This window comes from Tupaia chinensis, unplaced genomic scaffold, assembly GCF_000334495.1.
Source record: "Tupaia chinensis unplaced genomic scaffold, TupChi_1.0 Scaffold000044_1, whole genome shotgun sequence".
Lineage (NCBI taxonomy): Eukaryota > Metazoa > Chordata > Mammalia > Scandentia > Tupaiidae > Tupaia > Tupaia belangeri.
Genome location: NW_006159500.1, coordinates 1,925,772 through 1,940,674, shown reverse-complemented (window position 1 = coordinate 1,940,674; position 14,903 = coordinate 1,925,772). Strand labels below are relative to the sequence as shown.

The 14,903-nt window shown below is 39.2% G+C and overlaps 1 protein-coding gene across 1 annotated transcript in view; it reads left to right on the top strand.

Annotated features, from left to right (window-relative positions):
* Window positions 1-14,903, top strand: part of CCDC146 (coiled-coil domain containing 146) — a 169,552-nt gene that overhangs the window by 144,926 nt on the left and 9,723 nt on the right. Inside the window, exons 14-17 of the mRNA XM_027773352.1 lie at window positions 844-1,068; window positions 2,893-3,121; window positions 11,779-11,907; window positions 12,471-12,608. Coding sequence (XP_027629153.1) covers window positions 844-1,068; window positions 2,893-3,121; window positions 11,779-11,907; window positions 12,471-12,608 — 721 coding nt within the window. The remainder of the gene's footprint in view (window positions 1-843; window positions 1,069-2,892; window positions 3,122-11,778; window positions 11,908-12,470; window positions 12,609-14,903) is intronic.

The window sequence follows — 14,903 nt, the reverse complement described above, 5'->3', positions numbered from 1 at the left end:
TAGAGCGGTTAAAAGGGGTGGCTTCAAGATCAAATCCCAACCGTGCCATTTGTTAGCTATGTGACCTTGTGTAAACTACCTCACCACTCTGGGCTTACTGTCCTTATCCATAAAAATAGTTATTATTCCATACAACTTATTATTAGATGAGCTAATCCATGTAAGAACACTCAAAAGAATGCTTGGCAAATGGTTGTTTTGCTAATTTAGTATTTACCATGAGGCAAGATCTGTTAGACTCTCTTGCTCAGGTCAGTCCCTGATCTGCTGAGTCTATACAATCTGAGTTGTAGAGTGCTCATTATCCCCTCGTTTCCTTCAGTAAAGAGATTACAAAATGCCCTCAGTTGGTCAGGGCAGGAAGTAGGGGTAATAAAGAAAACATTTCCTGAAAGTAAAATACCTTTTATAGAGGCCATTCACTCATGCAGCATCTACAGGACTGTACACTGATTTAGACACTACCTTAGGTCCAATGGACACTTTCAGATAGAACCATCTCTGTCCTCAAGAAAGCACAGTCTCCCCAGGGTGACAGAGCCCTAAATAAATGACTACTTCATGTGCTTTGATAAAGAGTGGCAGCAACACCATGGGGCAAAAAGGAATGGTGTCCTAGTCTGGATAGAGGGAAGATCTGAGACCCAGGAAGAAGACAATTCCTGAAGAGTGTGGTATGATAAATACGGTCATCATTATGACCATACTGCTAAGACTTTCATTTCAAGGGATACAGTAAAGCAAAGAGCAATTTTGTTACTGCTCATATCCCAGAAACCTTCATTGTTTTTACAGAAACTAAAGAAAATTCTAATCTTATCCATTGTCCCATTATTTTAAAAGAAAACTACAAAATTCCATGCTGAAACATGCCAACAATGTTACTATTAGAGAAAGTATGCAAAACGACGTGTGCAAAATTGTAGCAAAACTTCAGGAAATGAGAGAAAAGAAGGAAACCCAGTTAAACAACATTGACAGACTTGCCAATATGATCACAATGATTGAAGAGGAGATGGTGCAGCTTCGCAAAAAATATGAAAAGGCTGTTCAGCATCGAAACGAAAGGTAAAAATCAGGAATCTAGAGTGAGAACAGAGTACCAAAGAATCCAGTTTAGGAATGCCATCAAGGAGGTCTGGGCCCCTCAGCCCAGCTGTTCAGAGAGCCAGATACTATGTGGCTGACTACATTTCAAATCCTGGCCTCAGCAGCTTGAAAATTTTGGGTTGTCAGAAGTTGTGACATTTTTTTGCACAGAAAAATACATCACTTTTCTGACAACCCAGTACATACATGTGCGAGCATGCCCAAAATCTCAACTAGGTGGAGACATATGAGGAAAAGGGATTATAGCATGACTATGCCCCATTGTGGGGAGGAGGTGCTTTCTCTTCCTCCATCTCTGGTGAGCACACATGCCTTTTGACAATGAAATGAAATGCTACCTCTAGACTCAATGGTGAGTAGTGAGGGACATTCAGGTTTCATTAGCCTTTGGAGGTAGTTGTGTGCTTCCCCTAAAAATAAGAAATGCTTTCCTCAGAAGAGAAAGAGGAAAGTAGTTTGGGAAAGTGTTTGCTTGAGGGTTAAGTCCTTTCCAAGACTTCCAGACGATGCCTCTCAGAACATCTTATTTGACATAAATATGTCTTTGGAAACTATTCACTTTTGCAGCAGGTTTGTTCTTATTATATTTGGTAAGCCATTCTCCCAGTTCATTTTCTCAGCAGTGAATAAGAATTTAGGAGCAGTATTATTTTTTTCTATAATTATGTCATTAATCAGTTGACTATTACATCAATTTCCTCGGAGTTCAGTGCTATGAGAATTGAAATATGAGACTGGAAAGCTCTGTAGTAATGAAATATAGTATTTTTTTCCATCAAACATAGATTGTATGTCCTTCTGTGTGAAGCATTAGAGCGCTAGACACCAGGAGCACAAAAGGGTAGTGAAACATTGCTCCTGACTTCTGTTGTCAGGAGAACTTGATGATGAGTAGAGCCTTTGAAAGGGAAATAAGACAAAAATAGAAAGATTAGCCAAGTACAACTGTGTACATACTTGTTTTGAGGGAAGAGAGAAAAAACACAGAACCAATTAATGGGGGAACTTTGGGATAATGGGTATACAGAGTGTGTGGGAAGACCTTTAGGGTCCTTTGAAAAATAGCACATTTCCAAAGAGCTGACAGGTGTTTTCTCGGGGGGAAAAGTCCTGTTTGGTTTCTGGCACAAACGAAAGCATTTAGGCAAAACAGTGTGCTCCTATGCCCTGGTCGGATCTATGGGGCAGGATCAATCATGCAAACCAGAATGGCTACAGCTAGAAAATTCTTACTTTGCTTCCTCTCTATATTCTCTTAAAGAAGGGGGGTCTATCCCCAAGGGTAAACATTTTTGCCTGTCTATGGGGAAATTAGCATCACAATATTTAACTTTAAAAAAAAAAAAAAAAAAAAAACCTAATGGGCTGGCAGCTTGTACAGAGCAGAATTGCTCCAGGAATTTTCTGGCCCCAGGCCTACCTGCTTCTGGCCAGGCCTGGCAAATCTGGCCCAAGAAAAGGGTCTGCAGCAAATCAGACTATGAAATCACTTTGTTCATGCATTGAGAGTAATTCTTTCCCACCGGGAGGAAACCTTTGGGACTTGTAGGGACACTGTGGCCAGCCAATCATATGGTCAGCCTTAGAACTGAGATACTAAACACTTCTATCCCCAGAAAAAATTCAAAATGTATAGTTTAACTAGTGCATCATTGGTAAATATCATTGTCTTATGGAATTATGCAATATTGATGCATATATTTGTGCTCACAGTTAGAACCACAAACACCAGGACAGTCACCTTAGCACCTACTTAGCCTCTGACTCTGAATTTGATCCTAGTGGCGTTCAGCTGATAGAGCGAGAAGAGGAAGTGTGCATTTTTTATGAAAAAATAAATATCCAGGAGAAGATGAAACTGAATGGAGAAATTGAACTACATGTCCTGGAAGAAAAGATTAGATTCCTGAAACTGAGGATTGCTGAGAAGCAAAGGCAGATTCGTGTGACTCAGAAATTACTGCCAGCCAAGAGATCTCTGGACGCTGACCTCGCTGTGCTCCAGATTCAGGTTGGAGAGTGGTCAAGGGACACTTCCCAGTGTCAGTTGTGTCCCCCCCCTTAATAAATCTGTAGATTTCACGAGTTCTTGCATGTAAACCAAGTCATGCTACTACTGTTACCTCAAACTACCCATGAGTTAAGTCTTATGCAAAAATGCCTCTGAACACGGAACCAGGATGGAATCGGTATTTCAGGCATCCAAGTTACAGATTATACTTTTTCGTTTCTCATGGAACACTTTCTGCCTTTCTGGGAATTTAGACCCTCCCAGGACTTATCTCTAGCCCAGGAAGCTAGAGCTACAGATTAGTAATGCATGATCTCACAATCCTCAGCACAATTATGTTGGGAAAAATCCTGGGGATCATCTAGCACTTGTTTTACCATCTGGAGCAAACGATTCTCTGGAGATTATTTATTACAGGTTGAGTATCCTTGATCTGAAATGCTTGTGGTGAGTAGTGTTTTGTATTCTAGAACATTTGCATATACCTAATGAGCTACCTTGGAAGTATGATTTAAGTCTAAACATAGAATTTTTTATATGCATCTTATGCACACAGCCTGAAGGTAATTTTATACAGTATTTTTATATTGTAGCATTTTGACCTGTCACATAAAATCAGGTGTGGAATTTTTCATTTGGAGTATCATATTGGCATTCAAAGTTTCAGATTTTGGTGTATTTTGGATTTTCAGACTAGGGATGCTCAACATGTAATTGTCAATCACATATAATTTAGACTCATTAGTCTCTCATAATTTAATAATCTGGCCTCTAGCATGCTGTTTTCTTTTTTTTTTTTTTTGGAGAGGTTTTTGCGATAGGGTACGTGCACTCACCAGAAAGACAGAGAGACAGAAAGGGAGAAATCACTTCCCCAGGGGGGATGGCCATGCCACAAGCCCTTCTCCTTCTCCATTCTTCTCTCAGGATCTTGGGCACGCACGCACACATGCCTGGTGTGAGTTTAAACCACTGAACCTGGGACTTGAACTGGGGTCGACTACATGGGAGTCCGGCGACATAGCCATTACGCCAACTGCTGGTCCTGACATGGAGTTTTCTTAAAGCCAAAAATTACAAACAGATTGCAAAAAAAAAAAAAAAACTAAAAAAAAAAAAAAAAAAAAACTAAAAATTTGTGGCCTAAACTTTTTCCAGTTGACTTAATGTAGCAAGTACAAATATGTCAGATTTGTTTTTAAATTTCTTCTATTATAAAAATTAAAATATGTCCAGTTGTGAAATTTTGAAAAAGTACAAAAATTTTAGAGGAAGATGAAATTCTATCTTCTAAGATATATATAATTACTATTAAAATTACCAGAAATCTAAGTATCTTTCTAGATATACAAGTAAATGCTATAGATAGTTTTCAGTCCCTTTTTCTTAATCATGTCAAAGGGATTCACAGAATTTCTGAAATTGAATGATGGTTCAGCTTTATATACATACACTATATAGATAGCATCTTTCAGTCAGCATAAATAAACCTTCTGAGGTCCTGATTCCAGTAGGGTTTTTGTTTTTTGCCATAAGTTCTCCTATTTATATTTTTCAGTAAGTATAGACCAAGTTTAGATTGATTAGCTGAACCATCCCAGGATTCCTATGGCTCTGACTCTTGCTTCCAACAAGTGATTAATTTGGACAATCACCTCATCAGCCCATGTATATACAGTGCCTGTTTTATTTCTGTGACACATGAGTGCAGACTCAGGACTCATTGCTTCTTCAGTCTATACCTACTCGGGGTCATCATACAAGGGGTTTGTCTGTGAAAGACTTTAATAAAGATTAAGGTGGCAGTGTGTGGGGTCACATTACATAAATGCAAAAAGACTTCAAATTAGATCTCAGACATCAATGACTCTTGCTAGAGTTTAGACAATGGTTTATTTCCCAATAGTTAATGTTTTGGAGTTTGGTCATAGTGGCTCTAGTTTCATGAACAGATTTAATACTGTTTTATGAGAGAACTAAGTTCTTGCAAGAGAGGGTTGTTATGAATGAAAGAGATGGGACTGTGTTTTACTCACTGCCTTGCCTCACTCCAGTCTCATTGGAGGCAGAAAGGAAGGAACTTTCCATCTGGCTGGCATGCTGTTTGCAATCCCACTCCCCATCTGATCAACTGGCACAGGTAGGATGCTGTCTATAGTCCAGCCGGTGCTTCACTGCCTACCCTACCCCATGTCAGTGTTGTCAGAGATAGGAAAAAATGACTTTCCATCCATCCAGCATGCTGTTCACAGCCATACCCCTTCTCCAGCCCCCCAGAAGAAGTAGGAGGCTTTCTAAGCCTTACTGTGATTCACTCACTGCCCTATGTCACACCAGTCTTGTTGGAGACAGGAAGGAAGGGACTTTCCATCTGGCTGGAGTGCCATTTGCCACCTCACCCCTTCTGACCAGCTAGAGCAAGGTAAGAGGCAGCCCATGACCTGTGCTATTCCTTCACATTCTGCCTTTCCAGCACAGCCCATGGCCACATTGGGGTCAGAGATATTGAGAAAGGAACCAACTACCTAATGATACTGTGGCTCTGAAGAGATTCTCCCCAACCTCCATTTCTAATGGATAAAAACACCCCTCTGAAATTCCAAACCCCCAAGTTCCTGTGAATTCCAGCACTCCCACCCATAGAAGAATAAGGAAACTGAAGAACTAACACATACCAATAGGGAAGCACATGAGTATACAGCTGCAGAAACCTATCCAAAAAAGTAGAAATGGAGCACTTCCCCAGATGCCTGAAAATCAAAGCAGATCACTCACAAATTTTCAAAGGAAAATAACTTCCAATGAACAATGTAAAGAACACAAGAAATTAGTACTGTTAGAAAAAGAATTCGGAATATTCATTGTAAAAAAAACTTAATGGGATGCAAGAGAAAACAGACAATCAATTCCAGGAGATGAGAAAATTATTCCATGATTTGAAGGAATAATTCCATAAAGAGACACCCTATAAAAGAAGCAAAACTTCTGGAGATGAACAATATGATACAGGAAATGAAAACCTCTATTGAAAGTATTAACAGCAAACTAGACCACACAGAAGAATCTGGCCTTGAATACAAAACCAATGATTTAGTCCAAGCTGCAAAGAAAAGGAAAAATGAGGACAAACTACAACACCATTAAGCAGCCAAATATCCACATACTGGGTATTTCATAAGGTGAAAAATGGGTAAAGGCATAGAAACTCTCTCATATCTGAAAAACTTCCCAAATCTAGAGAAATCTATAAATATCTACATCCAAGAAATAGCCAAACTGGGAGAAACTCAAAGACAATAGCAAGAGAGAAATCCAAGTTACTTACAAAGTTACCCCATTAGACTAACATCAAACCTCTCAACCAAAGCAGTGCAGGCAAGAAAAGAACTGGAAGACATATTTCAAACCCTGAAAAGGGAAAACAAAAAAGATGTCAACCAAGAATACTATACCAGGTGAGATTATCATTCAGTTGAGAAGAAGTATAATCATTCCCAGATAAACAAAACTGAAAGAATTTAGCAACAATAGACCAACTTTTCAGGGTCTATACTCAAGGAAATAGTATACCAGGAAAATGAAAGGGAAACAAATAGAAGTAAGTGATAATAAAACAACTGAAAAAATCACTAACAAATTGAGAGGGATAAATCCAAATATATGGATAATATTGGAATGTTAATGGATTGAACCCCCCAATTTAAAGAAATAGATTGGCTGAATAGATTAAAAAAAAAAAGAAAACCCAAGAATTCTCAAGAACCATACTTCTGATAAGGAAATACACAAGTTGAATGTGAAGGGATAGGGTCATTTCATGCAAACAAAAGCCAGAAAAGGCCAGAGTTGTGATACTGATATCAGATAAAATAGATTTCAAGATAAAAATGGTAAAAAGAGACAAATTTACTATATAGTATTAAAAAGATTAATTTGCAAAGAAGATACAACAATTATATTTATGCACCCAAATCCAGGGCATCCAAATGTGTACAGCAAAGAGTGCTAGATCTAAAGGGAGAGACTGACTGCAACACTCCACTGTCACAAATGGACAGATCATCTAAATAAAAATTGACACAGGAGTTAATTAATGCCATAAACGAATTGGACTTGAGAGGTATTTATAGAGTATTTCACCCAGTGAATACAAGTTACACTTTTTTCTCATTCTCATCCTCACATGGAACATTTTCAAAGACTGACCAAACAATAGGGCACAAAATAAGCCTTTACAATTTTAAAAGTATAGAAACTAGATCCAGCATCTTCTCTGACCACATTAGAATTAAACTTGAAATCAAACACAGAAAGAGCCCTTGGAATCACACACAAATATGGAAATTAAACAACCTTCTTGTAAATGACTTCAAAACTGCTTAAGAAATTAAGACAAAAAGACATATTGAAACCAATGATAATGAACATATACTTCCCAGAACCTGCACAGCACCGTGAAAACAGCCATTAGAGGGAGGCTCACAGCAATTAGTGCTCAGAAGAAAAAAAAATACAAGGATGGTAAATAACTTGTTGATGCAGCTCAAAGAACAGAAAAAAAAAACTATGCATGTGTGTGTGTGTGTGTGTGTGTGTGTGTGCGCGTGTGTATACCCACATACATATATGTGGGTACACAAAAACACATATATACATATGTATATATGGGTACACATACACACGTGTATATACATGCATATGTGTATATACACGTGTGTATGTATACATACACACACACACACACTAGAAGAAAAGAAATAAAGATTAAAGCTGAAATAAATGAAACAGAATTAAACACTTTTTCATAGGTATTTTGGCACAGCAAAGGAAACATAGATTGAAGAGACAACAAAGAGAATGGGAGAAAACATTTGGAAGATTTGCAAGTTATGCTTCAGCTAAAGGACTGATAACCAGAATAAATAGGGAACTCAAGGAGCTCACCCACAAAAAAACAAACAAACAAAACCAATAATGGCCAAATGAGTTGAACAGACAACTCTCGAAGGAACGCATATAAAGAGGCAAAATGCCTATGAGAAAATGTTCAACATCTCTTACAATAAGGAAAAAACAGATCAAAACCACAATGAGGGAACCAGCAGTTAGCGTAATGGCTATGTCGCTGGACTCCCACATAGTCAACCGCGGTTCGCGTCCCGGACCCGGTGGCTTAAAACGCACGCCGGGCGCGTGTGCGTGCGTGCCCAAGATCCCGAGAGGAGAATGGAGGAGAAGGGATTGCGGCGTGACCATCCCCCCTGGGGGGTGAGTTCTCGCTTTCTGTCTCTATGTCTCTCTCTGTCTGGCGAGCGCACGCGCCCTATAGCGAAAATCTCTCTCAAAAAAAAAAAAAAAAAACACAATGAGACACCAATTAATGCCAATCAGAATGGTCAAAAATAAAAAACAACAAGTGCCAGTGAGGCTGTAGAAAAGGGAACCCTCCTACTCAATAGCATCTGTGAATAGGAACCCTCCTTGATGGAAAAATTGGTACAGACAGTGTGGAAAACAATATGGAGTTTCCTCAAAAACCTACAAAAAGAATTACCATTTGATCCAGTAATCCCACTTCTCAGTATTTCCCAAAAGCTAGGAAAGCATTAGATTGGAACAACACTTGTACTTCCATGTTTATTGCAGCATTATTCTCAATCACAAAGACTGGAGTCAATCTAAGTACCCAAGAACTAATGACTGGGTTGAAAATTGTGGCACACATATGCTATAGAATACTATTCAACCATAAGGTACAATGTGACTGTATCATTTGACTCAAAGTGGTTGAATAGGGAAGACTTACTGCTAAGTGAAGTAAGCCAGACTTTGAAACATAAACACTACATACCCCTGCTCAGTATATACTGAATGTTTGTACTCTGTGGCAAAAATTGAAAGATCCAAAGATATACTTTTAGCAAAGATAAGTGTAGATACCAGAGTTTGTAAGGGAAGGGAGTACGTGGTAGAGCGAGGGTGGGTGGGAGGGGCAAAAGGAAGAAACACTGAACAGACCCAAGAATGTAAAATTTTCTATTGAAAATAATGTATATGTAATATTCTTGATTTGTCAAATTAAATAAATAAACAAAATGGGGTTGTGGGGGAGTGAAAGAGCTGCCCAGAACTCACTCGCTCTGCTTCTGTTGGCGGTGTTGTAGGCTGACCTGATGACAGCCTTACATTTTTGGGTTTTCCAGGTACCGGCATCATGAGTCAAATAAACTTCTTTCTAAATCACCCAGTCTCAGATATTTCTGTTAGCAACACAATAGTGGACTAAGACTCCCTTCCAAGTTCTTTGGGGCCGCTCCATTACTGGGATAGTTCTATACCCCATGCAGTACTCTTGCCTAGCTCTATTTCACTGGCTCATCTTTCCTTTCCCATCTTGTTCCACAACCTTACCATTCAATTTGCCACTGGGAACTACATACTTTTTTTACTCCATTTTACAGAATAATTTGGCTGTCTCTTGCTATTTCCCAAAAAACAGCTTCAAGTCATCTTTATCAATCCTAAACTATCAAGATGCCCAGTAGAACAAAGAAACTTTTAATTCAATAAGAGCTCCAACAGAATAATTTTCTACTTTGTAAGCGTATTTTTTGTGTTAATTGCAAAGCAATACTTCTATTCAAGAAAATTAATTGTTCTTAAAAAAAGCTAGCATTTCATTATTTAAAATCCAGTTATCCAGTATAAAATACCAATTCCATTTTACCTAAGAAGGAAATATCATGTATTTAATGACACTACATGCCCTGCCTGATGATGAGCCTTCACAGTTTTGACTGCATATGAATTGAAAAATCTGGACTGTGTGTTGTCATCAGTTACCTATTTTACCAGAGTTAATTCTAACCTTAATAGAAAGTTTCCTAATATTCTTTAAGTTGCACTTAATTATTTGGTTCTCTACTCAGCACTAATCACATATGCCCTTGAAGGACACGATGTGAAGTTGTATGTATTGTAGCTTCTGACAAGCCACTCTGTTCTGCAGTGCTGGATCCCTGTCATATCCTGCTATTTCTTACAAGTGTTTTGTTTTGTTTTGTTTTGTTTTAAGTTTTCCCCTTATTACATCATTTTAAAAATTATCTTAAGGCTTGCCTTTTTTTCAGTTGTTTGAAACAGTTTTTAATTGTCCAGCAATCTAAGGATTATGAATCATATTCTCCTTGTTCTTGTAATTATAGTTCCATTGTAGAGCTTTTTAAAGTCACATGAACTATTTTAAGTACACAAGAATACCATTTTGTATAGAAAAAGGAAAAGGTTTTCCTCAAATGCCAATGGGGAAATAAAATCAAGATACCCTTTTTATAGGCAAGCACTGCATTTTTGATTCTTAGTTTCCTAATGAAGAAAAGAGAACAGTATTAATATAAAAAATGATTGATTACATTTATGTACATTTTGTTTCTATATCAAGGGCAATTAAGGTATGTAGAGAGAGGGAGAAAAATTACTAATTAATTTACCTTAAAATAATTTTTGTAGGCAAAAGCATAAATTAAAATTGTTGGGCACCAGCAGATGGTGTAATGGTTACATTGCTGGATTCCCATGTAGTTGACCGCAGTCTGAGTCCCAGACCCAGCAGCTTAAAACTCACACCAGGTGTGTGTCTGTGTATATATCCAAAAGCCCAAGAGGAAAATGGAGGAGAAGGGATTGTAGCATGGCCATCCCCCCTGGGGGGGGTGATTTCTCACTTTCTATCTCTCTGTCTCTGTCTCTCTCCAGCAAGCACATGTGCCCTATAGCAAAAAAAAACTCTCTTAAAAAATTGTTAAATTCTACTTGTATCATTCTTAGACATGTCATAAAGTACTTTACATTATCTCATGTGATGGATCAACTCCATGAGATTGAGCATCTTCTTCCTATTTGACAACTGAGGAAACTAAGGTTTAGATAAAATAAATGACTTGCTTGAGATTACACAGGTATTCAGTAAGCAAACTGAAAATAATCCCTCTTGGTTATAACCATGTTCCACATCACTCCCTAGAAAACGAAGACTAAGTTGAACTACCACTCCTATTTGGAAATGGCCATATTTCTTTATCCACCTCCAAAGTCTTACAGATTGAACAAAAACATATACTTTATATATAAGACTCTCTCTACAAGAGTTATCCAACAAAGATACAAATAGCTCAAGCTATTCCTTACTGAGTGTATATTATGCTGACCGGTATTCAAGTAAGAACTTCCCTCTTCTTCTTTGGGAAGCCATTAAACCTATGGGGTTTTTAAATGGAGTTCATAGGTGAACCTTGTGTTGTATACTAGCTGCCCATCTCTAACAACTTGCAACAAAAGGTGAAGGCTGTATACTTTTTGAACCCTGGAACTGCACAGCTTCCCATGAATGTAACACAAAGTGGAAAGCAATGAAAGGGCTGCTTGTGAAATTTGCTTTAACTCTGCATGGTAGAGTCATTAGAGGTATTACCCTCACGGTACTACGAATGAGCAGAATCACTGCTTACCCACAGGTCCCAGCCGATAGGGTGTTACGAAAAGAATTCTCTTTCATTCTTGTCTGGGTTGGTCTTACTGAAAAACTCTGGAGACTCTGGAGTGTGTGATTTTAAGATTTCCCAACCGAGAAAGTTAAATGTTTCTTTCTTGTTTAACAGTTTTCACAGTGTTCAGACAGAATAAAAGACCTGGAGAAACAGTTTATAAATCCTGAGGGTGAAAACAGAACCCGCCTCCTTCCAGGGAAAGACCTGACTGAAAAAGAAATGATCGAAAAATTAGATAAGGTAAACATTATTGCCTATAATTCTAGTACTAGCCCTCTGTTGATCATTTCAGATACCTGTGGTACTGATTCATGTTAAGTTGACAAACCTTTTCTTCATTATTCTAGTCACTAATACAGTCCTTTCCTTGTAATCTAGTAACAAACCCTAAGCTTGACTTTAGAGACTTGCTAAAAGAAGTCAAAATCTAGTGGCTTCCAGAGATGTCTTTCTCTCATGGCCCAAAAGAGCAATTTTGGTACCTTGAATGGATTGTTTTCCTGAAGGGAATGTAGCAGAATAGCAACATGGATGATAGATAGAGCAGAGAGGGTCACACTTTACCACAGGGGAGATCTCCCAGAGCTGTCCGGAAGGGTTTGGGGCATAGCAAGTCTTGACTTAGCCCAGCTTTAAATATTTTTCAGAGATTATCTAGCAACTGATAAAGCAATCTCTTGCCAGGATGTGGTGGGGTGGGATGAGAGATGCATGTGGTTCTCTAATTAGGAAAAAAAAAAAGGTTTTGTCTTGCATAACTTTTTAAAAATTTTCCTTCTTATTGAAATTGTTTTCAACCTTAGCTGGAACTACAGCTAGCCAAGAAAGAGGAGAAGTTACTAGAGAAAGATTTCATCTATGAACAGGTCTCCCGGCTCACAGACAGACTCTGCAGCAAAACTCAGACCTGCAAGCAGGACACACTACTCTTAGCCAAGAAGGTATCCCCGAGTCTCTGCCTTCCTCTCCTGCCCCTACTCTCTTACCTTCATTTTCCATACTCCTTGATTTATTTATTGAGAGAAACACTGGAGAGATTAGGCTTTATAACCACAGAAATGTATAAAACTATAAAGATAACTTCAAAACTTATTTTGGATCATTTTCCAATCTTTTGTTTTGTTCTTCTGTTGCCCCCCCCCACCCCCACCAGTGCATAGGGCACAAGTGCTTACTGGAGAGAGAGAGAGAGTAAGAAATCCACCCCCCCCAGGGGGGATGGCCATACCAGTCACTGAGGATTGACCCATCCAAACTAGGGACATGCATGCCCACATGCCAGAGTAATCTTCAAGTCACTGGATCCTGGACTCCAACTGTGGTTAACCATGTGGGAATCCAGGGCCTTAACTACCATATCACCTGCCGGCCCTACAAGTTTTTATCTTATTCCCTGGAAAGAATTCACTTTCAAGGGGAAAAATTAGACTTTTCAATGACCATACACAAGTTTCACCTATGAAGATACCTACGCAAATATGACAATTGATTTTTTATTTCATGCACAAAGTTAAATCCTTCATACTTCCTCTTGAATGTAAGTCCTCTTCTATCATGTTGTCATCCAAGTAGAACCTACTCCAATCCAGAACTCAGCTGGAACTCCAAAATTGAAGGGAATCATTAAAGAAAATAGTAGTCACATAACATTCGGGCCAACTGCACTGTAGAGGTAGATGCAGGCCCCACTGATGCGGAAAGGCCAGTAACATGAAACTTCTTAATTTAGTAACCTTGAGATACCAGGACTGCAGATTCAAAACCACACAGAGAGAGAGTGGGACTGCTAGAAGGTGCAGGCAGCAGGAGAGAGGTTGGTGACATGTCCCATAGAGCTCACCTGACCTCGTGGCCTCTGTGTAGCATCCCAGAAATGCAGAGATTATTATCCAAACAACAGTAACTACTGAAAACCAGCTATATGCTACCTCATGCTAGGCATGAAGGCAGAAACAAAGAGGACACATTGTCCATACCTCAGGAAGCTCACACTGTCTGCTGAGAAGAGACAGAAAAAAGTAGTTAATAGTAACAGCCACAGCCCAGACTGGGGGGCCTCCGAGGGCAGTAATTGTTCCTCCTCCTCCTTAGTTTATTCAGCCTAGCTCATACAAGTAAACAATCAGTCCTGTTCTTGAAACAGTTCGGGCACACTAAATCAAAAATTATCATAAATCTTAGGCTACCGTCATTTTTTATTTTTATCCATCCACTCTACAGCTTCCATTAATAACCTGCTAAGTGCAGTGGCAGTTGTACAACTCACAACTTTACATGATAAACTGCTAAGCCTTGTTTAAGCTCATGACCTTTGCCTGAATTAGAATATCTGATATTTCTTTAAATGTTGCTTGCTCGCCTTTTACAAAGTAAATTTCCCTTTGGGGAAAGTAATTTTTCACTGAGGACTGACCTATCCAAGCTGATGGCAGAGTCCCTCTGGAAGTCGACCTTAACAATAAAGAAATGCAGGCATGGCCAGAAGAGCTCCAATATAGCCGAGTCTTGTCCTAATGATTTATCTCCTCTGCCTGTTCCAAACCTTCCATGCTCTCCACCTGGTTCCCACTACCACCACCACCCACCTTCCCATTTAAAAATGATAATCTCATAGTGGGCAGGACTGGCGAGTAGAAAGACATTCAGGTACCAGATCCATGACTTAGCAATACGTGCAGTGACCTTGAGAAAGATACATAAATGACCTTATATAACTCATTTTCCTCATCTATGGGGAAAAAAAGGATATGATATCAGTTGTTACATGATTGAGAACCTAAGTGGCCTAGCCACTTGTGGGTGTTCCAGAAGGATTTGAGTCTCCTAAAGTCTCTCACTTTTTCTAGATAGCTTCTGGCCTCTCTTAAAAATTTTCCAAGTAGAAAATAGGAAACTGTCGCTTCAATGATGCCACTGACAAGGTCTTCTCCGAAACGCTTTATTTCCCCAGGCTTCTTACAATCTTCTTCTCCTTTTTCCCCCAACCCCCGGGGCCTTATATAGGGCCCCTAGCCAATCGGTTCATTGTCCACGTGCACGGAAACTAATCTTCGGGTGAGGATTGGTTGCATGTACTGTTCCCGTGGTGATCATGTGCATACCACGTCACCGCTATGCCCACTTCCGTATAGTTGTTTACTTAAGTAAGGCCTAGAGGACTTCCGCTAGGCGCCATCTTTGGTGCCACGAGGGGAGAGGTCTTTTAGGGGCGCCTTACAGCTCCCCCTTCTTTGTTT